Source organism: Ambystoma mexicanum, chromosome 9 (assembly GCF_040938575.1).
Source record: "Ambystoma mexicanum isolate Mex_15411 chromosome 9, UKY_AmexF1_1, whole genome shotgun sequence".
Lineage (NCBI taxonomy): Eukaryota > Metazoa > Chordata > Amphibia > Caudata > Ambystomatidae > Ambystoma > Ambystoma mexicanum.
In genome coordinates, this window is record NC_090931.1 from 907,933,498 (window position 1) to 907,958,603 (window position 25,106).

Here is a 25,106-nt window from a genome sequence, read left to right on the forward strand (position 1 = left end):
TCATATCTTACTCTGCCTATCCAGTTCCCACCTGACACTCTTCCCTACACTTCAAATAGAAACCGCCGCATCATTGATGACCTTTCTCACACCTTCTCTACTTTCATCTCCAAAGCAGCAACAGCAGCTCTCCTCAACCTCCTTAATATTAGGAAAACTGGGCACCATCAAGCATCTCTTAACTACTCTTGTTTTAACTAAGCTGGACCACTCTGCCAGCATCTTCCCGGGTCTGCCCAACTATGCTTTCTGACCTCTCGACAAGATCCTTAACTTTGCTACTGGGAGTGTTTGTACTCCCTCACTTTACACCTACTTCCTCACCGTCACCAGGCTGGATGGCTGATGATGCAAAACGGACAGATTAAAATTTCTCCTGGTTCACAAATCTATCCACGGTAAGGCACCGCTGTATCTATCCAACTCTACAAGCCTTTGTGTAATCTCTGCTCTGCCTCCTCGACTACCATTGTGGCTCCTTGCTCTTCCTGTACTGCCTCTCGCTTCAGCTCTTTCTGTCTTCTTGCTCCACCTGCATGGAATTCTATTCCCCCAGACATCTGAGAAAGTCCACATGGATTTGTTCAAAACCAAACTAAAAGCCTACCTCTTTGTTACCCTCTTAACCTGCCTCTCATCTGCCTTCTAGCAAACCTTTTCCCTCGCCTTTAACCTGCCTCTGTCACTTACTTTCTCCTCCTCCACTCCAGCACTTAATCATCATGCTCGGATCCCGAGCACAACTGGCCATACCACCTACCTGCACTTAAAAATGTCTAACGTTGCTTGTCCTTAATCTGTGTATGCCCACTTATGTTTTGTCCCCGGTGACTGTTCCATTTACTCCCCTCCAAAACCTGGTCGGACTGCCACTTTAACCCCATTGTAAGAAGCTCACAGCTTTCCATCAAATCGGACTTCTCTATTGTACGTTCATTTGAAATCAAAAGTTCCTCCCTGTAAAATTAAACAAAATCAATAGCACTTTGAACAAACTCTCATGACCAACAATACGCTCAGAATAAGGATTATGATCTCTTCCGACACAAAACCTGCACATATACCACAAGTCAGTGACCAATGCACGTGTTGTGAATGAATCATGGCCACACAACCCCCCCCAACAAAGACAAATGGATGCCCCCACCATATGCTCTGTAAATGGCAGACCGCAATGGACAGGAACACCAAATGCAGCGAGAATGTGAGTCACCAGCACAGAATAACCATTAAAACATAGCCATAAAGACGCATCGAATAAGCCCGGTGTGTAATATCTGGAGAAAACCGAGCTCACCAAGTCCAGATAATTGGCATGACTATGTAAATGTACCAAACGTTTATAATGAACAGTGAAGCCCTCAAAGTGTGTTAAAACACAGCTTTTTTTATAGCATAGTCTTGTGATTTTTTAAAGGCCAAGCCGATACACCTTGGGAATGACTCGCATCCCAAATAAAGTATTTTCCTAACTAAGTTCATCCCACTGCAAATTAAACCAGAAGTCCCACTACAGCACCATTCAAGACTACCTTTTTAATATTGTGTTGCTCACATCAATGAGCCCACTGGGTATGGCATGGACACGATGCGCTGTGTACACTTTGTCTGGGGTAGGACCAACCCCAGACCCTTCAAACACAACTGCTGTCATCCAACCCTTCCAGCCACCCAGTGACTACTTTGGTCATGCAGTGCCTTCGTCCCTGCCCAAGGAACCCAATGGAAATGGTGAGACTATTCACTTGAATGTTTGCCTGCAAGCCACCAAGTGGGTCTGTGTCTAGCTAGTGCCCAACTAACCCTTTTGATGGGCTCCTGACCACCTCAGCTGAACCGCCCTAAGGGGCCTCTTGTATCTTTGTCCCATCAGCCCTAGGTTGGGGCGACCAAGAACCTTCCAAAAAGACCCCCCCCACTCTTTTTATATTTATTTTTTGCAATGCATAATCGGGCCACACACCACAAAGTCAGTAGTTCAGTGTTTTCCCCCTTACATCTTTCTTTGCCCCTAGCTATCAAACAGTGTTTTGGGTTTTTTAGAGAACCAGACTGGTTGTTTTATGGTCTGCAGTTCAAGGTTCCTGTAAATGGACTCCAGGCATTAAGTGGTCAAATGGCTGTATGGGCCCTCTTCCCGTGAGGGAAAAAAACCTTGGTGTTGTCTTTGACTCCATGCTCTCATTCTCCCGTCACATCAGACCTCACTAAGAAGGCCCACTACCCGCTGCACCTCCTCAGAGGTATGCCTCCTTTTCTCACTTTCCCCCAGAAGCTCACTGTCTCCAGAGCCCTGGGTCTCTCTAGGCTGGACTACTGCAACAGCCTCTTTCTCAATCTGCTTTCCTCTCCAACTAATCCAGAACAGCACTGCAAGACTGTCCTTGGCCTCAAGCCCAGGGATTGTCTGTCTCCAGCCCTGAAATCTCTGCACTGGCTCCCAGTGGCTGCAAGGATCAATTTCAAGACCCTCTGCATCATCCACAAGGCTTTCTGGTGCAGGGGCCTGCACTACATCCAACTCTCTTCCTAAACACATTCCTTCTCGAGCCCTTCGTTCAGCCACCTCAACCTATGAGGGTCTGACGCTTCTCTAGGCAGAGAGTGGGTGGTAGATCGCTCTCCTCTGCAGGTGCTTCCCTCTGGAATGGCCTCCCTGCCGCTCTCAAACTTGAGCCAGACCACCTGAGGTTCCGAAAGCAGCTCAAGACTTTCCTTTTCGCTTCTGCTTTCTCGTTCTCTCTCTCCAGTTTATCTGCTGCACTGACTGGTTGCCTGGCAGAATAGATGTGATCAAGCATTTTGGCTTCGTCTGTGCCTTTTTTGGGGTGGGACCAGGCATGGTTTGCATATGTTTTTTCCTATTTCTACAATGGCTTGGCAGACTGAATACTCTCTGGAGGCGTTCCCAGAACTATGCCAGAGGCTAAGGGCAGTTCTAAACCTTTCAGCCATCACCTTTTTGTTTGGCTACTTCAAGTCGAGGGTACACGCGGATGACCAGCATCTGCCCCCTTTTCTTTTCGGAGGGTGACACCATACCCTCCCCCCTCAAACCCCTCTGAGTATTTTAGAGGCTGTGTGTAAAATGAGCAACATTGACTGTTTTTTCGAATGTATGCCGACCTTGTGACTCAAACCGCAGTTGCATGGTTGTTCGCATGCCAGGCACGTCACCACTGTGCCATATAACCTGATGAAAAATAAGAAACTAAATGTGATATGTCACGTTTCGGGACTGCATTTTCCAGGGAACACATTGGTATTGATTTTAAAATATGCATACCTTTATAGTTTTCAAAACCCTATTAGAAGAATTATACTGTGGTTTTTTTAAGTGCTGAATTTAGGAAAGGCAAATGCCATTCGTCCCGTGCAATTTGTATGGTTATGCAAGGCCAATTTAATGAAATGTGCATTTTTCATCTTGATATGCTAATTTCTGGTTACCTCATCCAATGCCTATGTTAATGAGACCCCCCACTTGTTTTTTTTAAAAACATTTTAAGGACTCCACCACAGGCACTATTAAAGATGGATTTGTGCCTAGTCTGCAAAATAACTTTCAGACCAAAATCCCCCCACCAAGTGCCGCAAATCTATCCCGTGATTAACTTTTGTATGGGGAATTGATCGAATAGAACATGTTTTTTTAAAAGAACCTTCCCTGTACCTTTCCTCCTTCGGGGAGCCCATCTTCACCATTGGTGCCCAGTCTACAGCAAGCATTTCACGTTTTGTTCTGCTAGCTTCAACCAAGATATCAAAAACTACTGCTAGTCCATTCCGAATCCTTTCCTAGCCCCCTCAGATGAGGCAACCCTAAGGGTCCTAGAAAACTAATTTACTACGCAACTGCCACTGTACGTACATCTTGTTGTTGGACCAAGATGAATAAGCTTCTGAATGTAACCTTTATGTATTTGCACTCCGCATTGTAACTGAATGCAACCAATTCCTTATGCACAAGTTTAAGACTAATCTTGAAAGTAACTGGCTGTAACCATATTCTTAAGCACAAGTGCCCAGATGTCCAAGGGTTGGGTGCACTATATAAATGTAATCAATGGCTTCCAGGATGGCTTGGGCCCCTTTCCTCAGGCACACAATGCTATACCTTTTCTCCCAGAGGTACCACCATTCCATGTCGCTCAGAACAGTACAGGTGCAACTATTTTCATAGTGCGCTAGCACTCGGTGTCACTCCAAATCCTGTAGTTCTGTAAAGCCTTCAATCACCAATGGAATCAGGAGGAAAGAACACGTTTGTCTTTGACCGGCCGTGTTTAATGTACCTTGTTAAGAGGGCATGTGGGTTAACGTGTTGTTTTTGGTGCGGAGGGAGTGAAGAGAGCCCTTGACTGCCCCTTTGCAGGGACTCTCCCGTGCCTAGGTTCCATGGGGACAGTCCCCCTCTGCTTTCATTAACTTGGACCTACGCCCAGTGACTAACTGGTTTGCGTGTTTCATTGTGCTTTAGGATGAAGCAGTGCATGTTTTTTGTGTGTCTGTCGTGCCTCCTGCACACTTTCATATTGAGGTAAGCCAGGCTCCCTTGTAGAGGTGCAACTGCAATGATGGGCATTAGACTCTTGTGCTGGCTTTGTTAGTAGTTTGTCAGTTTCTTTGATGCATGCACAGGTTTTGCCTGATTATTTTTTTTGTTTGTTTTTTGCAAAGTTGGCCTGCCTTCCCTTCACACACGCTGCGAAGACTGACTAAAAGCGGCAGTGTTTCTGGGAAGGCACTCCGTATGGGTGACTGCTTAGTCAGCACAACCGTTGCTTTATTTCTGAGTGTCTTGCAGCGAGTGGTTCTATGTTGCCTGGAGCCGTTTAGCCTTCCGGCCGATTCTTAGGGTAAAGGTAAGGGAGTCTGACCTTTTCAGTCCTTCACTAAGTAGATAATTCTTCCACAACCAGGGAGAGGGGGCCTTCTTGGCTTTATGGTTCCAGCGTGTTGCTAGAGCAGCACGTCTCTGCTGTGGTTAATGGGGTGCATGCACTTCAAGGGACCGGATTAGAGGAGCGTTCTTCCTCCTGGACTATTTGAAGAAGCCCGTAACTATCGCAACATCTGTGAATGATTGGATTGGCTAGGGAGTAACCCTGTACGCCCTGCAGCCTAGTTCTCATTGTGGATGTTTCAGTAGTCCCTATTCGTATGCCTCGGTGCTGGCGATGGCTATCTTGCTATAGTGGCCTGCATGATCTCATTTAAGATTGGCTTCTAGACCTACTTCTACCCTTTTAGGCGGGACAGTCCCAACTTTGCCTGGTCTTCAGACTCGATCCTAAAATGCAAACTCCTTTTTAGAATGGTCGTGGGGTGGGAGCTGCGCCTGAGCTTTGCCTATCAAGGATTTGATTTGTTGGGTCTCTTGACCTCAGGCAATCAATTGGGCATGGTCTGTCTTTGGGTCTGAAGGTGGGAAAACAATAGGATGTCCTACCTGGTTTTCGGAATAGTCTTCCCCCAAAATCCTTAAGGCTGTAAAGCTTCTGGCTCTGAGGGAGGGTACCAACTCGCTGGACATTTTGTGAATGTCTGAAACCAATAGCCAGCCTGAAGAATTCCCCCAGTTTAGAAGTGATTTTTACAATTTTTTATTGTTCGTTTTTTTCTTCATATGATTAAAATCTGTCTACTGAATTTTAACTTTTGGCTCGAAAATGGCATTAAGCATCTGCTGACTTCTGGATAACTCCATCCCCTCTTTCTCGTTCTGGCTTTATATCTTACATAGGCCTTGGAGCTAGAGGACCTACCTGTTTGGATTGTTCAGTATGGGGTGATTGGCTCCTTCTCGTAATTTGCCCCCACTGTTGGTCAGCAGCTTGCCATGTGGGAATACTGGGCTACATCCATATTTGAACTTAACACTCAAACTGGGCAGACCGAACTTCATCTGAGTGTGAAAGAAAGTAGAACGCAGGCAGAATAAAGAGAAGAGGGATTTCAAGGCTTTACGACAAAGTAAAGCTGATTCACAAAGCTGGAGGGAGATAATCATTGCTGCCGCTAAAACTGAGCATCTTCAACTGCCTGACGTTTAAATGGTTTTCTTGGTACTTCCAGAAGGAAAAGCTTCAGACCAGAGACCTGGCAGGCGTGTAAGGGGGAGACTAGTGACCTAAACCATAGAGGCATTTAAAAATCAGATTCAAATCCTGGCTTGTGTCAGACGCTCCTTGCACTGTGCTCAATCACTTGTACTGGTAGTCGGTTTCCTCAGCCTAAAAATTAAATGAATGGCAGCATTCTTGGCCGCTTGTAGTCGGTCATCTGATATTCTGGCAGGCAAGCAAAGGGGCATTAGCCTAGCACAATTTGGTGCTGATGAGAGAACCAATGATTGTATGATGAACATATGTAGGAAGGAAATGTAAAACCCAGCAAAGAAGCCAAAGTTTGTAATAGGCAGACTTGAACTTCTGACATGTGCTGAAAACAATGTCTAGGTTTTCTACTCTGCTTGCATAAGGCGGCAAGATAGCTTGGCTGGTTGAGCGCTCACTTCTGCTATCTGTGTGACCTGCAGGTCGCACGTTCGAATCCTGGCAAGACCAACTTTCTTTCATCCGTTGGAGGTCAATAAATAAACACCAACTTTGGTTGGGATGATAAATGTATGTAAATATTTCTATGTACAGCTCTTGGACCGAAGTGCTATATAAATAAATCCATATCTATCGTAACTCATAGGGAGGGCAAACTGAGAAGGAGTAGGGAGTAGACGCACATTGATAATTTCATGTCTGGCTCCTACCATGATCAGATCCATTTTGTTGCAGGCCATTAAGAAGTATCCAACATTCCATTTTGTCCAGACAAATTTAACGGGACAAGGCGTTCTGTTTGACCACTTTGATACACCGGTGTATCATTGGCGTAAGAGTGGTAAAACCATTTGAACTCCACCAAGAGAAAAATGGTGACAAATGTACACATTAAACAACAATGGCGAGGGGGAGCCTTGTAGTACTCCTCAATGGGTCGAAAAGATAAAGGGTACCAAGAGGAAATCTGTTTGGTTGGATTAAAACTATTTACTGGGTGACACTTCGAGGTTCAGAGATAATCTAGAAAGTAAAATACAATGATTCACCAGATAAAAGGCAGTGGAGAGGTCAAGCATTACCAACATCATAACATTACCAGCATCAGCATTTGATAAAATATCACCCCACAGCTGCAACCAAGGCAGTTTGTGCCATGTCTTGGACAAAAACCGGATTGGTAAACTTCTAGTAGCCCTTTAATGATGACAAATCATTAAAATAGTCTTGTAAATACTTGTTCCACTATTTGACATCCAGAAGGTAAGAACTGGGCGGTGGCTCTGGTGAAAGCTGACGTTGCCTGCGGTTGGCCCTGCCTCCTGCCTAAATTACATGCCTCGCATTTAAATGCCCTGCCTTCCATCGACCTCTGCACTCTTTCCACCCAGTTTTCATGGCGGCCATCATATGTATGTACTGTAAATAGAGCAGCTACCTTGGCCTTTTCAGAAAGGGCAGTAGGAATTCTGAATTTAATCAAATCAACAGGTGACAAATGACAACACACAAAAAAAACCTGACTAACTTATCTTACATTTGGAGCATCTAATTAGAAGGGAGATTAACCAATGACTACATGCCACAACACTGTCTACTTATCACAAGGCACAACCAATCCCAATAGAGCTGAGAATTGATCTGGAACCGACACTGTGCAAAGAAACCCAGAATTCGTTAAACTATGGCGACTAATTCTAAATCCATGTTCACTCAACCTTATTCTTCTAACCATTGAATTGGCAAAATCATTAAATATCGAACTGGAAATTGAACTAACTAAATCTACTTTAGCAACATTTTTAACAAAAGAAGAATTATCATCACTTGACATCGACCTGAAATTAGAATGATACAAACATGGAATTGAGTTAAAAAAAAATAGGAGGGGCTACTCTGTATTACGAATTGGACATTGTTTACTCTTGGAAACAATACTACGATAAGAGACAATCAGTCTGGACAGAACTTCCCGAACTTTAGGAGAACACCTCAAACCACATTCTGGCACATCGGCTTCAGAAGTATTGAGTGCAGAAAAGGAAGCTCCTGCCTTTGGAACTTGATTTAACAGAGCAAGAAGGTACATCCATTCACACTTCAGCTGGGGGATCTTTTTAGAAAGCGTCTCCCAACAAGAAGCAAGAAGAAAACATCCCCCAAGGAAAGTGACTTTTTGACAAAGGAATTAATATTTCATTGTATACATTGACTGCCTTTGAGAAGAAGCCCTTTTATCTCCTTCGTACCACATATAGCTTGTTCCTTAAAGAAACAATTGACTTCTTTAAACTGTGTAGAAAAATGAAATTGAAATTATTCTTTGAATCAGTGGACTTGCCATGATCGGAAGAGCGAATTTCTGGAACTACGGTCAAAGAACACATTCTTACTGTTTATACAAAACCCCATTCTTGAAATATTCCAAAAAATGTGATGGAGGATTCAACATTTTTTTAAATTCCCAACAGGACATAGAGGTGGTAATTCAAACTGCGAACAGCAAGCACTTAAACTTCTTTGTCTGAATCCTGACCTCATTCTCAAACCAGCTGATAAAGGAGGAGCGTTAGTAATTATGGATCTTGTCAAATTAAAGAGGAAGTGGAACAACAATTTGCAGATACATACACCTACATGTAAGTTAACGGTGTGAGAGGAATAATTAAGACAGTACTTGACGAAGCAGAATTGAATGAGTATATAAACCATCATACGAAAGCTTGCCTTACTAACAAACATCCCATGATGCCGGTCATGTATATACTTCCAAAAAGTCATACACTTGACAGAGCCTCCAAGTCGTCCAATTATAGCAGCAACTAACAGTTTGCTAGTGCATTTAGCCAAGTATATTGACCGAATTATGCAACTGATGTTTCAAACTAGACCATATCTAAGATACTAATGACTTTCTAACGAAGATACAAGTGACCCACTTAGAAAGTGGTAAGGACATCCTCTTTACTCTGTGACGAGTTTATATACCAACATAACTAATCAAGCAGGAATTGAGGTAGTTGAATGGCTATTATTGATGGCCCCCAAATGTCCAACAGACTATCTTTGTGCTGAGATTATTGAATATTGTCCTAACAACTTCTTTAGATTTGAAGATTGCTACTTGATACAAATTGCAGATTCCTCAATGTGAGCCACTATGGCTCCCAGTTATGTTACTACATACAAGGCATCTCTGGAGGAAGAACACATATTCAACACTGCACAGTGGACAGAACTCCTCAAATGTTGTTATTGTTACATTGATATCTTCAGAATTTGGAGTGGAACAGTGGAAGAATTGGGAGAATTCTATGAATGCCAATGAAATGACTCCAAGAATCAAATTTACCCACAAACGTAGTTCCACTAGGCTAGAATTATTAGACGTGAAGTATGTTTAAGATGAAATACTTCAAACCGTCTAGACCAAACCTACCGACAAAAATGGCATCTTACTCGCTACTAGTTTTCACCCAAAGTCAACAATTGAAAGTATCCCTTTTAGTCAATTAAGATACAAATGCATTATCTCCGATAACCAACAATATGTGGAGAAAATGTGCAAGTTGACTAACACATTGCTTAAAAGAGGGTACTTGAGGACCAATAATGAACAAGCACTACATAAGACAAGTGAGATCCCTCGTCTACCGAGCCTGATAACCAAAGACAGAATCTTCCAAAGACAGAATCTTCCTCAAATCTAGTCTGCGTGACAACATACTCTCACCAGAGTTTTCAGATTAAGAGAATCATGAATTGGAACATATTGCACTTGGATCCAGTTATGGCGTGACATCGAAACATTTTCCAACACCACCTTTTGCCTACAAAAAAGCCAAGCCATATGGTGATATGGGCAGATATCAATGCACTCAAAACGACAGCGAAACCATTCAAAGAAAAGATTCCATGTGCTAATTGCCAGCATTGTAACAACATTAAGGGCAACATGCTGTGAAAAATCCATACACGGGTAAAGTTATTCAGTTCAACACCCTACCACTTGTGAATCTACCAGTGTCATCTATGGCATCGGATGGCCATGTGGCATCTATTACGTGGGCATTACAACACGCCAAGATGTGATGGACTGAATAGAAGTCGAACATTAGAACAAAATCTGAACGATCTCCAGTCTCCCAACATTTCTCTGAATTTCACCACACAGTGGCACAGATGCAAGTAATAATCCTGGAACTACTAGACCACTAGCCTCGAGCCCCATCACCAACAACGGGATAGCCTCTGCCATCCCCACGAGAAGTAAGAAAAAGATCAGTGGAAAAACCGATCCCTCTTATCCTCCCCACACTTAACCAACTCCCGGCCACCTCCAACCCACACAACCTCGTTGAAGGCTATAACAAAACCATGCGCACAGCTTTAGGCTCCATTGCACCATTAAAACTAAGAAAATGTAAACCATAAAAGCATCTCAATCATTGGTTCTCTAATCACCTTAAAACACTTAGACTAGAAAAACGCAAAAAGGAACAAGCCTGGAGACATCTCCCACAGACCACAACAAAACACTGCTCAATAAAATAAGGTCCAACTACAAAAAAGAAATCATAGCTTCCAAACAAGAGTCGTAAAACCGGAGAATTGCACAATCTAATTCGAGCACCAAAGAGCTATTTACGATAATTAAAGAACTGGAAACAGCAGTGGTAACTCCTGACACCTGCGTGAAGGACAAACAATGGTGCACTAGTGTCCAAAATGCCCCAAACAATAAAGTCACAAGCCTTCAAACTAAAATTAAAAACAAAGAGTCCATAGCTAAACCAACCAACCCCACTAACACGACCCCATACCTCACGCTTCAACTCCCGCTGCCCAACCCCTCTCGCTTTAGCTTCTCCAAAGTCTCCACTATAGAAGTGGAAAAATTCTCAGCCTAAAACCATCCAACTGTCAGGGAGACCTTTGCCCCCCCCACAAATTATTAAAGATGCAGCAAGAGACCTCTCACCCTTCATCACAAGACTTATCAACGCCTCCTTCTCCTCAGGCACCGTCCCCAGCAACCTCAGAGTGTCCTGGGTCCTCCCCACTTCTCAAAAAGCCATCTCTTGACCCCTCCATTCCCACCAACTACAGACCGATTACCACAAGACAGCATACCAACAAATCCAAAAATTCCTTGAAACCAACCCTCTCCTCGGTATTCGGCAATCAGGTTTCAGACCTCAACACGGGACAGAAACAGCACTTATCGACTTGAAGGCACAAATTGACACTCTGAGAGACAATGGGAAAACTGCCTTATTGCTCCTCCTAGACCTCTCCGCAGCATTTGATCTAGTTGATTACAAAATCTTGTGCAATCGCCTGGACTCTGCTGCCCACTTCTCCCAAGAGGCCATCGGCTGGGTCGAGTCATTGCTCAGCAACAGATCCACGCGTGTCTTCTCCACCACAGCTGCCGCCGACCCCATCCCCATTACATGCGGAGTCCCTCAGGGCTCATGCGTCTCACCCACACAATACAACGTGTTCACGAAGCCCCTGTTTGATGGTCTGGGTATCACCTACACTAATTATGCCGATGATAACCAGATCCTCAACTAGAGGAGGAGATCTGAGTAAAGTTCTTCTGCAAAAAGAAATAATCTGGATTGAAAAAATGGATCACCAATCTCTGAGAGAATGAACACTGAATTTGAAAGTTGTTACCTATAATTACATTTGCTTTATTTGGTCAAGGACAAATCTAATAGCCAGCCCTACTTGGTCTATTTCAGTATAGAATTATATTGATATATACTAGCAGATCAATAGAGCATTTCAATATTACTAATTAGATGAATAAAGCAATTCAGATATAGAACATCATACAGGGACGAATATTCTGCAAATTCAGGTAATTTAAATTTGGGTTCTAGACTAATAGATTTGGCGGATTGGTGTAAACATGAGATTCACATGTGTTGATACAATTTGTGATGTAACCTATGATAGAAAGTGAGCAGATGATCGCTATCCTTTGTAATGTGAGGCTCTGCAGCTGTAACTTCTGCAGTGAATGAGCAGTTCCCACTTACAATCACTCACTTTGACATGTTCAAGCAAACGTCAAACATTTCATTTTTATTCGATATCCAACATCTTGATTAGAAACATTTGACATTAAAATTTCTCGCAGTTTGAGTGGGATGCCAAGTCTAAAATAGTTTACACGTTGCCTTAACACGTGATGGCATTGCCGTCCCATACGCATGTGGATTACATAAATATGAATTTTTAATTGTCTTCACATTGTTTCTCTTTGAGAACTAATGGCAGGATAATGCAGATCCATCCATTAATTGGAGATGGTCACGCAATTAATATTGCATTCAAAAGATGGCTGCTACATTTGAATTACTTTCCTAATTTCCTTCCAAGAATCATGAGACTGACAGGAACTAAGATAACGTGAAGGTTGCCACTTGCATATGCGTTTGCCGGGGGTCAGAAGACTGCTTGCTACCTGCCTTGCGTCCCGCTACGGCCCATTTGCTGGTGAATAGTAGGTAAGCTTATGATGGCTCACCGTACTTTCACAGTATGCCTTTGATCTTGCCCTTTACTGTTAGGTTAGTCTTAATCCGAGGCGAGGAATGAATGACACACTCCTCCTTTTTCTGATAATTTCCTGACAGCGCGAGAAAGCAGATTAGCATACCCACTGAAGTGATATACCGCTCAAGTTGCCATTCATGTCTTTATCTGGCACAGCAGATGCAGGAACAGTGAGTGTTTGATCCCCTCAACCTCTCTAGTTGTTATACATTATTTGTCTTTGTGATACCGGTGTTCTCTAACAAACTAGCCTGTAATACTCCTCCCTTTTTCTTCTCCTTATCCCTCCGATCTATTGAACGTATACAGATAAACACAGACAGCGCATTTAGTGGTGTCACCTAATACAACACTTTTCAGGTTGGTACTTTGGAGACCTATTTAATTTACTTGCATTTAGTCTTAATACTTTTTGTAATCTCTAGTCTAGCCTTACACTTATGACATTGCACATCCTTAATTGCAGGAAGGGAGAGTTCTCATCGCCTGAAGAAGGTATTGATTCCCAAAATGCGTAGGGTTTAAACGGGACACGCTCATCTACCACAGAACCATTAATCTGTTATTGTACAATCTGTAGTACTTATCATGTATTAACTCTACCCATGTAGATGTTAATTATGTCTCCTAAATAGGAGTATTGTGTACAATTTAAATAGAAGTATCAATTGATTCAAGTTGAATTAACTGTTTGTTAACTCTAATGTATTAATATTGAACAAACTCTGACTAATCGTTTTCCTTAATTGTTTCCATTTAGATTTTTTGAGAGTTTGAATCAATATGGGGATTCCCTATTGGAGTGCCTTGGTTTCTTCCTTGATTAACATTTTTGCCAGCCATCATATGCATGACAAGCGGCTTGGGCTCTTCATGTATAATGTGATATGGCATTTGTAACGCACCTATACACAAGTGTCTCGAGGTGCGACGAGGCAAGGGAGGGGGAAACAGAGGGAGGACAGACAACGATCCTACTAGGCCAGGTGTCATTTAGATCGTGCAAGTGCATGGGAAGGGGGAAAGTGATAAGTGCGGGGTAAAGGGGGAAGGGAAAGTGCAGTACAGGGTGGGGGGGTGGAAAGTAGAATAAATAAGGTAATCGAATGGCCGGAAGGTGGCAAGTGCAGGTAAGAGCATACATAAATGCTGGTAGGGGGACTGTAGGGATACAGAACAGTCCCCTGGATCGGGGGTTGCCAGGGAGGCAGTGCAGGTGTGCAATTGGTGGGGCCAGGGCCCGAAGATCAGAAGGGTGGCCAGGTAGCCAGTGCAATTACAGACAGGAATTCAGTAGGGGAGAGGGGGAGAGAAAGCAGAAGCAAAGAGGTTTTGAGGTGCTTCGGAACCGGAGATGGTTCTCAAGTTTCAGGAAGGCTGTTCCAGAGGGTGGCCCCAGCTGAAGAGAGAGATCTACCACCAACTTGTTTCTTGGAGAAACGACTGGCCCTGAGGGAGTTGGAGGCTGATGAGCAAAGAGCTCGAATAGGAAGATATTTGGGAAGAGAGTGTTGAAGGTATTGCGGCCCCAGGCCCCAGAAAGCCTTGTGTACAATGCAGAGGGTTTTGAACTTGATCCTCGCAGCCACTGGGAGCCAGTGCAGAGATCTCAGTCCTGGAGAGATACGATCTGATTCAGTTGCTCTTGCCAAAAAACTTCCAGTACTTGTGGAATGTGTGTGTGTGTGCTAATGTGTGCATAGGGGAATGTCTTGTGGGGATTGGAGTTGTGAAGGTGGTTGGCAGTTGGACGTTCTCTTGGACCCAGCAAGCAGCGAGGCATGGGGATGCCCGGTTTCAATTCTTCTTCAATGAACAGCCTGTTGCTACCTTTTTATACAGTGTTTTCCTTGCACACAGTGATTACAGCGCTCCATGGTCTGGCAGGCTATACTGGATTGTAATGGTCATTAGTCCTCGTCAAATCCACTTGGCTTGGTTAAACATGGACTGCGGGCTAATATTGCTTACCGTGCACTGCAATGCCTAACGAGCGTATTTGATCGGAAGGGATTTGATGTGAAGTGATCTATAGCTGATTGGTAGGGGGTGGAATGCTAGTTTTTTGAGGCAAGTGTACTGAGGCGGAGCGCACTAGTAGGATAAGTAACCGAGAAGCTGTTTCAGTGTGAATTAAAGTCGTATTTCCCACAATTGCCTCTGTTTGGTGAACAACCTTGTGCAGGGTGGAGAAAAGGGTTCTGCTGCTCAGTCCACAATGATTGACCTGTTAACCAATCGGATGCCAGGGGAACAGCATTGTAACTGCTTTCAGAATTGTTTTGCAATCTATACATTTCCAAACTTGATTCCAAGCATGGTTTTTGAACTCCACTGTAAATCGCTCTGAGTGGACATGCCTTAACTTTCTGTAAGCGAGCTGATCACTCTTTTCCCCCACGATTTTGGTTTTAATGACCTGGCCTCAAAGGTTTCAATGGCACAAAGTAACCTTCATTCAAAAGATTCCCTCCTGTCCTTTCTGCCCATAAGGAGCAATTCAAGGCGTGTCAAGCCAAGTCTTTTTTTTTTTTTCTGTCTGTCAATCCTCAGTGCTCCTCCCCTTCCCACTTTCTGGCTTTGGAAACCTGATTCTCCTGGTCCCTTCAGTGAAGGGTGTGGGCTCATAATTCTACCTCTCTCGTTGATTGCCACAGTCATTGTCAGAGGAGTAACGTTTCTGAAAATGTTGGGAGGACATGGCATATAAAGGAGAGACCCTCCCAAATGAGGGGTACAAAATAGTGTGCCACTAAAGTAGGTGGGACAACCACCCCCCCCCCTAGAATTATACCCATGGTCATTGCAGTGTCCCCCCCCCCAACCCAGCAGCATGTTACTGTCTTTACCCCCCACCAAAGGAGTCGACGACGCTGCGCCCTTTTTACAGGTTACTGATGTTGCTACTTTCTTTAGGTCATTGGTGTCCTTTTACATAAAGGGTTGGGTTGGTGGTGATGCAATGGGGGAGGGTAAGAGTTGGGATTAAAGGAATTATCTGGGGTGTCCCCTTTCAATGGCGTCTCTCCTTACAGGTCATTGATGCGATTGCCAGTGCCATCTCGCAGACTGAAGGCTGCCTGCTGCTGGATGTGGACCCTGGTCCTTCCACAAACCGCACAGTCTACACATTTGTTGGTTCCCCTCAAGCCGTGGTGAAAGGAGCGCTGAATGGGGCGAGGGTGGCCTTCTCACTGATCGACATGACTCGACATTCAGGTACAGCCCTTGCAGGGGAGTAAGTGTTCATACTGGCCAGACACTGAGGGTCCAGTGGGCCACAATCTATGTGGGGCCATTGCATTCATAGGTCAATGAGTGGACAAGGCATCACCTGCAGTGTTTGCTAGGGATTAATGGGATGACCTGGTCAGCTGAAACCTGTTTTTGTTTTATTTGGATTTGTAGAGCGCACTACAGCCCACAGGCATCGAGACATGTTGGTTTTCTCGACAAAATGGAGCCAAAAAACCCTTTGCGAAAATGGATCTCTAGTTTGTAGTGCCCCCAAACTCTACAAAGGTGTGGGGAGGGAATCCTAGGAGGAGGCTGTGGTGTGGAGCAAGAGCAAAAGGACAGGATGGGGAGGGCGAGAAGGATGCATGTATCCCTCAATATGGGGGGGGGGCTCACTGGGGAGGCTACACCGAGGGTGATGGCCATCTTGTGCACTGACCAGTTCAGTGTGTACCCATCACATACAAAGGATTAATGTTAATGTTCAAGGGCCCAACGCTGGCTAACCGTGGCTTCTGTCTGTCCTTAGGTGAACACCCGCGCATGGGTGCCCTGGATGTCTGCCCCTTCATCCCAGTGAGAAATGTGTCCATGGAGGAATGCGTCTGCTGTGCCAATCGCTTTGGGCAGAAGTTGGCCGATGAGCTTGGTGTGCCTGGTGAGTGGAGGTTGAGATTTTCTGACATTGGGTTACACCATCTAGTAACATGGGTACATAAAGGAGCCCATCCAGCCAAGTGCGCCTTATAGTCCGTTATATTACTGACTATAAGCTTAGGAGCTTTGCCTCGGATCCCAGAAACTGTCATCACAAACGTCAAGAAACCGGCTCAGTTGGAATCCAGGGAGACCCTTAAGAATAGAATCTTAGCTTGGCTTAATCTAAAAGTGATACCCAACTGTGTTGGACCTCAGGACCTGAAGGTCCTTGGGAGAACACCGATCGAGAACTGGTGTAGTTCAGAGAACACGACGGACTGCATTGTTGTGGGATGTGGTTCTAGTAGCCTACCCTTGTTTATGCATAAAGTCACCAAGTTGAATCACTTATCAATGACTTCTAACTTAAATATTGTTTTGAAATGATTCCCCCCATAGCTATTAACTCACTAATTTTGTTTTGGCCACTCAGTTGTATGTTTTATGTTGGATATCTGTATGTGTTTTTTTTTTTTTTGTCTGTATGCGCCATCATGCCTCCGGGACCATTGAGCCGCGTTATAAATAAATGTATATGGTTCCATCCCTTGATCGTCGGTCTTGGCCGTAATGCATGCTCACACGGAAGGCTTTTCCATTATTCCTACTGCTCTTTACATGGTATACTGTGAAGAGAATCTGGCTGGCTAGCTGGCAACTGATATGCATTCCTGTTTACATTGGGTTTTACATCTTGCCCCTGTCACAGGCTTGGTACTATGCTGCCACTCAATTGTAAACTGATACGAGATTGTGGCTGGTATGGTTTTTATGATACCTGGCCCTGGGCTGGTTGTGGAATCCTTGTTGAGAATGGGATGGTAGCACTCTGGCTTGCACCTAGTTGTGCTGTAGTTTAATGGCTGCCCTGTGCTCAGTTAGCAACACCTTATGAAGTACTTAGTTCAAAAGAAGGGGATGAGTACTAGGAGCTGGTGGATGTCACGCCTTTCTCCAACCTTTTCCTGCTTGTACTTGCAGTCGGTTGGTAGAAACCGTGGGACCCATACTCGAAGTGCCCAAAGTGCATTTCTGTTTGGTTGGTGTTTCTACCCATTTGGCGCTAGTACATTTCATCATGTGTGCAACTCTGTTGTCTCAGTTGAGCATAATAAATAGGATCCATACAAATTCTTTAGTGTTTCATTGTTGGTTTATTGTAGTTTTTCAAGGTTTTTGAGAAAGTGGTGGCGACACGTGTTTCGACCTTACAACCAGTCTTTATCAAGGTTACCGGTTTTTAGAAAATAAGTTCATTTATTTCCCCATTTTGTATTCGTTCATGTGGTGTAGTCATTGCCCCCCTGTCACGTGGGGAGGCTCGGGAGGCGGGCGGAAGGGGAGGAGCAGGGAGACGGGAAACGCCGACAGTTCAGGGTTGGCACTTGTGAAATAAAGAAGTGTTGCACCCCAGCTCGGTGTCTGCTCATCCTTGCATGCATGAAGGGTGCCTGGCAGTCCAACGTGAGGTGGTCCACTTAGAGGACACTACAGTTCACAATTTATTGGATAGTACACCAGTGTTTGTGACATGTATATTGTGATAGTCATTTGTTAGTGCATAAGTATTCATAGTGTTTATGCATCACAATTTCAATGGAATTTTCATATTGATTTATCAAAAAACATTCATTGTTAAACATGCACACATGTAGCATTACAATAATCCAATAGGTTTGGAGAGTTTAGGCACAAGGTAGGGAAGGAAAAGGAAGTAGAGTAGCTACTTGTGATGGGATGAATACTCCATGCACTAACAAATGACTGTACATATGAAACTATATTTGGTTTGTGTCCTAACTGCCTATGGACCCCGAAATTGAAATCTCTTTGACAAATGGAACAAATAATCAGATCACTAATGCTATTCACTTCACGCACTGACGCACGTATCACAATATGCATGTCACAAACACTGGTGTACTATCCAATAAATTGTGAATAAATAAAAAATGGGGAAATAAATAAACTTGTTTTCTAAAAACCGGTGGCCTTGATAAGGACCTGTTGTAAGGTTGAAACACGTGTCGGCACCACTTTCTCAAAAACCTTGAAAAACTACAATAAACCAACAATGAAACACTAAAGAATTTGTATGGATCCTATTTATTATGCACAACCGAGACAACAGAATTACATACATATGATGAAATGTACTAGCGCCAAGTGAGTAGAAACACCAACCAAACCTGAAGTACTGGCAATTCTCTCTGGGAACATGACCAGGACAATGCATATACAGGAATCTGAATGACATTGGGCTATTTATGTAGGGTTTGTTGTGGAATCTTTCTGGATTTGTGGAAGCTACGGACTGTGTTGGTCTTCTGTCTTCTGTCTTCGATGAATGGGTCATGGCCCGAGTTCTTGTGTTGAACGTCTTGCCTTGCTGCTTGTGTTGAGTGAATTGCTCTAGCTCTCAAGGACAGGTTATTCAGATCTGTTCACTCTGCTTTGTTTCACCAGTGTACCTGTATGGTGAAGCTGCCCGACAGGAGAGTAGGAGGTCTCTACCCACAATCCGATCTGGTGAATACGAGGGACTTGCTGACAAGGTATGTTGGTGATCCTGAGGAAAAATCCTTCATCCAGGGGTTATTCTGCTCTCCTGTTTTGCCTGGTGGCTTACAGAAGAAGACACGAGGCAACTTTTTTTTTAATTAATTTTTTCAGTTTCTTTTTAAATCCTGTGCTGGAACATCTCATGAAGTTAGTTGAAGAGGGCAGTTACTTTGTAATATTGGTTTTGCTTGCGTATACTTCTGATTTTTTAAATTTTTTTTTTTCTCAAGTAATCCATTTTAGACGGAAGCAGTGCTTGAGCCGTTACATTATTTTTCATTCTTAATTGCAAGCCTCTAAAGCCCAGGTCTTAAAATTTGATCTTTAAAAACATGCTTTCATCTGCATAATACAAATACATTAAATTCGCTATGCCATTTGAAGACTATATAATAAACTGCCATTTGAAGGCTCTGTAATAAATTGGTAATGCCGTTTGAAGGGTGTTCATCTGGAAACAGAGCCGACCATGACCAAACATATCAATGCTCTGGACTCAGCCACAGCACACACCGGCACACTAATTTCCCTATCCAGACAATTTCTTTCCCTGAGCAACTGCCTTACACTCGCTAGAGCACTCATCCGTAAATTGGACTACTGCAATGGACTACTCCTCATGGGCACCCCAGCAACCAACTTGGCCAAACTCAACTATTACAGAACAAAGCCTTGCATGCTGCTTTGTGTCTGCGCTGATCAGATCACATTTCAGCAACCGGGCGAGAGGTGCACTGGCTACCCATCAAAGCCTGCATTGACTTCAAAACACTAGTTATTGCACTCTGCAAAGAGGCTCCCCTCTACCTCTGCACCAGCATTGCCTTGAAATATCACGTGCAGTCGCTAGGTTCTGCCACCAGCATCACACTCCTCACTCCTCGATAGAGACTTCAGTTTCTGTGTCCCAGCATCCCCCCTCTGGAGCCTCCGCACCATGAGAAATGAGCACTCCTACCCAACCTTCAAAAAGCTTGTAAAAACATGGTGGTTGATGTGACTAATGTCCTTTGTGACCTACCTTCAGAGATGTTGTTCTCTGTACAGAATTCCATGATACCCCCTGGGTCTGGGCGTACAAAAAATGCCATTAAAAACAAACAAAAAAATGTATTTTCTTTTAAGTACCACGTGTTAATGTAAAAAAGTAATAGATAGAGTACCTCTCTATCTCCCTGTATGGGGGCTTGTGCAGTACATTCGTGTTTCCAGCAAAACCAGTTGTGCATCCCTGAACTAAGCATTCCCTAATAGCTAATGATAGGTAAAACATTTCTTTTCAAAGGATGATTTTTGGACTTCTCTACTAAGATTCTCATCTGAGGCACTTGCGGCTCGATACAGTGACCAGCGCTCTAAACAGTTCTTTGACTTTCATGTAAGGCATGTTCTCAGGCAAATATCAAACTGAGCCTGTCATTCCACAGATCCTCCTCATAGCCCTGGAATTCTGAACATCTTGGATATTGGACTGCAATACATCCCGTGGGTGTCTCTTTTTGGGAGAGAAAGCACATTTCTCTGACCATGAATGGGCTGTCCCTAAATCTAGAAGATGTCAACAAATGGACCAAAGGCATCCAAGTGCCCGGAGCCATTCCAGCTAAGATTAATTTAAAGCCATACATCCATCAGCCTGCTGAGACTGTACTTAAGAGCAAATGAAAACTCCTGAATCTAAAAATTGAAACAGGAAAATCCCCACTAAAGCAAAACCCTGTTTGGGAAAGGATTTGCCTGTCTTTTGGCTAGGTTGTGTGTAGTGTGAGGGGTCAGAAATGTGAGGCAGGCAACTTTGTAAAGTGTTCAATACTTGACATTTTATTAAATAATAAGGTTGGATAAATGCCTCTCAATCCCTACCCTGCCGAGGATTTCCCTGCCTGAAATAAACTAAAGGAAAATGGATATCTGTCTCTCTCACACTTGCATACAATAAATCAATCAGGTAATGTATGGCAGTTCAAAATCAACAAAACCAATTTAGCAATTACATTTGTAACATAATAACAGGCTCTTACAATCTGGGTGATTCTCCCCCCCCCCCCCCCCGGTTCCTGTAGGATTCGTCTCCAGTTTCAAAATTGCAAAAAAGTTCCAACACTGTTCTTTGTAATTGCAAGTTGACATCAGAAAGGTTCAACACTGTTCTACAAAGAACATTGAATTATTTTTCTCTTCTTTGAGAAAGATTCAGAATTATCTTCACATAAAGAACATTTTTGTAGTTCATCAAAGCAACAATAACTGTCTTTGTCAAGATGATTTGCCACAGTTGAGTACTTCAGAAGAAATGCAACTCTTCTCTAATAGGGTTATACAGTTATTCCTCCAGCACCACAAAAACCATACATTGTTTTTGTGAGTGTCACTTTATAGCACTTCAACCTGGTTGACGTCCATGCCTACTACTTCAAAGGTTTGCCATCCGGGCATACTCCCCTGCCCGAACAGTGTTTCGTAAATAGTCAGTTCTTCTGTGGTTGGAATCGACCTATAATCGCTTTTCAACAGCTTCACAAAGTTCAATATTCTGTGGTAGTAAAGTCTTACCACTCAGGGTAAATGAGATTCCCATTGGGGCCTCTGGAAATGATGCTCCTCTCCTTCCGAATAACCTTTCCCAAAAGGGCAGCCTTCTTGCCTCTCTAGTTTCCCCACTGCACAAGTAACCAAACACTGACGAGGATAAAGTCTTACTCTGCTTCTTCCTTGGCTTTGGCAATGTGTGTTTATACCAGCAACATATGAATAACAAGCTTCACAACCGTTGGGCCTTTCATTAGTTTCTGTTTGTCTTTGCCAATATCTGTTGGACTTGAATTGCTTAGTTTTTGGTTTCTCTTGGCTTAGGCATTGGTTGTAGGTATTTGCTTTTAACAAGGTTGCCCACTCGAGCTGCTGCACTCTCCTCAAACTCACACACTTGAGATTGCATTCATTTGGTTTTGAAAAATAGTACTTTTGCTGCTTTTTGATAGTTCAGTATTCAAAATTACTTTTAATACCTCTTTCACTCACACGTGAGTGTTAACACCTGTCGTGAACACAGACGCAGTCTCAGAGCCCTCCTGGGTCACTGTCAACTTGTAAACTCACTGGGTAAGCCGTGTGCCTCGAATCCTCTCGTTGTTTGCAGGTCTTCTGCCTTTGTGGCTTACGCGACCTTCAAACAATCTCTCTTGTTCTGCCGCTGCCTGCGCCACTGGTAGCAGGAGCTTCCCTCGCGCTGGAGGGTCTCTGGTACATGCCGACCACCTGAAACAGCTTCTTAGAAAGGAAAGCTTCCCTCGCTCTCCTTTGCACAGCCTCTGTACGACAGGTCATCAAACTGCAAGCTTCCCCCTTGCATGCTTCCCACTGCACAACCTCTGCACGACAGGTCCTCAAAGTCCAAGCTTCCCTCTTGCATGCTTCCCACTGCACAACCTCTGCACGACAGGTCCTCAAAGGGCAAGCTTCCCTCTTGCATGCTTCCCACTGCATAACCTCTGCACGACAGGTCCTCAAAGGGCAAGCTTCCCTCTTGCATGCTTCCCACTGCATAACCTCTGCACGACAGGTCCTCAAAGGGCAAGCTTCCCTCTTGCATGCTTCCAACTACATAACCTCTGTACGACAGGTCCTCAAAGACCAAGCTTCCCTCTTGCATGCTTCCCACTGCACAACCTCTGCACTTAAGACACCTGGAAGCTCTGACCTCTGGGGACCAGCTACTGTCTTCATCTTGACAGTGGTCCCTGAGTCTCTCCCTCCTCCAGTTTCTGCATTGGCTGCATCCACGGAATGCACTGCTCTTCCTGCTCACTCTGCTTTTCTTCCTAATGCCTGCATCTGAGGGGTTCTGTTAGGAACTAATATAGGAGCTTTATTAGTCAGGAATCTGTAATGTCCCTGTACAGTATAAGAGGTGGGCAATGCGTATTGGCCTGTTCCACAGAGTATGGGCTAAGGATGCCTCCTATGTCCTAATGTATGTGGATATCTTGGATTACCTGTCCCAAGTGGTGGCTCAAGGGTACAGGGACATTATTACAAAATCTATGTGGAGCTAAGATGGATATTACAAGTAATGCAACTGTTCAGCCTAGATCCTCGAAGCAGAGAATGTAAAGACTAATTTAAAGGAATTTAGATAACCGGTGAATAAGCAAGCTTAAGATGTTACAAATACGTCTCATGAATGTTCAAAGGGTCTGCATCAAAACTTTTGTTGAAGCTTGGACACCCCTAGTGAAAGGTCATATCATCTTGTAGTATTTGCTGATGTCTCTGGAGTGAGTTTCAAGCATGCATATTTCAGTTGGTGTAACGGAGGCGATGTGAAAAGGTGGCTGTATTCTACTGAATGGAAATTCGAAGTTATGGTGCTGGAATCCTGTGCAAACAATGCACTTTGAACAACTACATGAAAACAATGTTTTGGATCTTTGTTGATTGGAAAAGATGAGCACCATTTTAAGGGCATTGCTGCAATATTGAAGGTGCTTTACTAATATATAATGTAGTCCAGTGAAGCACGAAAGGATTTTCTGTGCTATGATCACTTTAAAATGTATTATTCTTGGTATTGTGTGAATAATGAACACGCATTGACAATGCCAACTGGGCTTTTGTGTAGGCGTGGGAATTGGTACCAGCCAGGCACAGCCATAGTGGCATTAACTGGCCATTGATGGTAGCAGGTGTAAAATGGTGAGAGTACCTGGGCATCGAATAGTACTGCCTGTCAAATGCTTAATACTTATACACAGGCCAAAACGGCTTTGCCAATGCTTGTTATTAACAGGACTGCAGTGAAGGACACGCAGACTATTTATAAATGGTGGCTGGAGGCAGACCTGGTAAGACTTTTTTTATTACACCAGTAGTAAGTTAGTAACTCTCAGACTGCTATGAAAAAACACTGGCAGGCACTTCCAGTGCAAACTTTGATGGTAAGGCTTGAATAAAGTGAGATCAAAGAGTTCCCATGAAGAGGTATTTTGGACAGGAAGGGAGATGAACTGGATTGGAATGGCCATAGGGATTAGTATGGCCATGGCCAGACAATGGGTGGGCAAACAACCAAACGCCACTACAGACTGTGTCCCTCCTATGCTCTTCCTCCCTATCTGTACTCTAATGCAATAGACATTACATTAGAATGGCATTTGTGATGTGTGCGTCCAAACCTACTGTTCGACACTTCCATTGGAAGAAGTACACAACCACTCGCAGTGTTGCATTTCTTCTCTTGGATCATGAGGGAAATTACGGCCTCAGAGGAAGGAACCTGTCTTTGGACCTTCTGCCAGCCTGAATTTACACATTAAGGCTGTGGTAGGCCATACAGACAAGGTTCACCTTCTCGCCTACCTCAGCAGGTCACGCACGCACAGGCAGCAGTGTGGAAAGATTGCAGTACTCTGGAGGACTGCAATCCTTCGAACTTGGCATCTGAGCGGCAGCTCCCTAAAATCTCAAGAAGAACCCAGAGACTAGTCCATTTGTGCACAGCGCTAGAAAAGTTGCACACAACTGAAGCTTGCCATGCGTTCTTGGTTTGTATACTTGTTTCAAACTCACAGGGGTCCCTTTTACACATAAACCTGTTCGCCAGACATTGGCAATGAACGCTCCTTGCTCTGCGGTTTGCAACAACGCCTTTGTGGGTGTGATTCTGTTCCAGCAGTGATCCCGTGCCAGTAGCAGCAAATGCGAGGTTCTGATCATTTCAACACACGCGCATCAATCGGTTTCCTTCCTAGAAGAGATTCAAGTTACAAGAATCCTAATATATAAATGCATTGCTCACAGAGGCTCCTCGCCGCCCACCCCTTAGTGTTCATTGCAATAGTGGGAGAGGTAGCACATGGACTGTACATGCAGACCCTCTGGTGTTCAGTTTGTTCTAGATGTGAGGAAGAGAACGCTTTCTAAGCTATTTCGGCAACGATGGGTACTTCCAAAGACTCGGCCGGTCTTTTCAATTCC

General features: G+C 44.0%; 1 protein-coding gene across 2 annotated transcripts in view; it reads left to right on the top strand.

Moving 5' to 3' along the window:
* The window catches only part of FTCD (formimidoyltransferase cyclodeaminase), a 212,007-nt gene that overhangs the window by 74,482 nt on the left and 112,419 nt on the right, over positions 1 to 25,106 (top strand). For both annotated transcript variants that reach the window (XM_069616046.1, XM_069616045.1), the window contains exons 2-4: positions 15,668 to 15,851; positions 16,399 to 16,527; positions 19,035 to 19,123. In XM_069616046.1, coding sequence (XP_069472147.1) covers positions 15,668 to 15,851; positions 16,399 to 16,527; positions 19,035 to 19,123 — 402 coding nt within the window. The remainder of the gene's footprint in view (positions 1 to 15,667; positions 15,852 to 16,398; positions 16,528 to 19,034; positions 19,124 to 25,106) is intronic.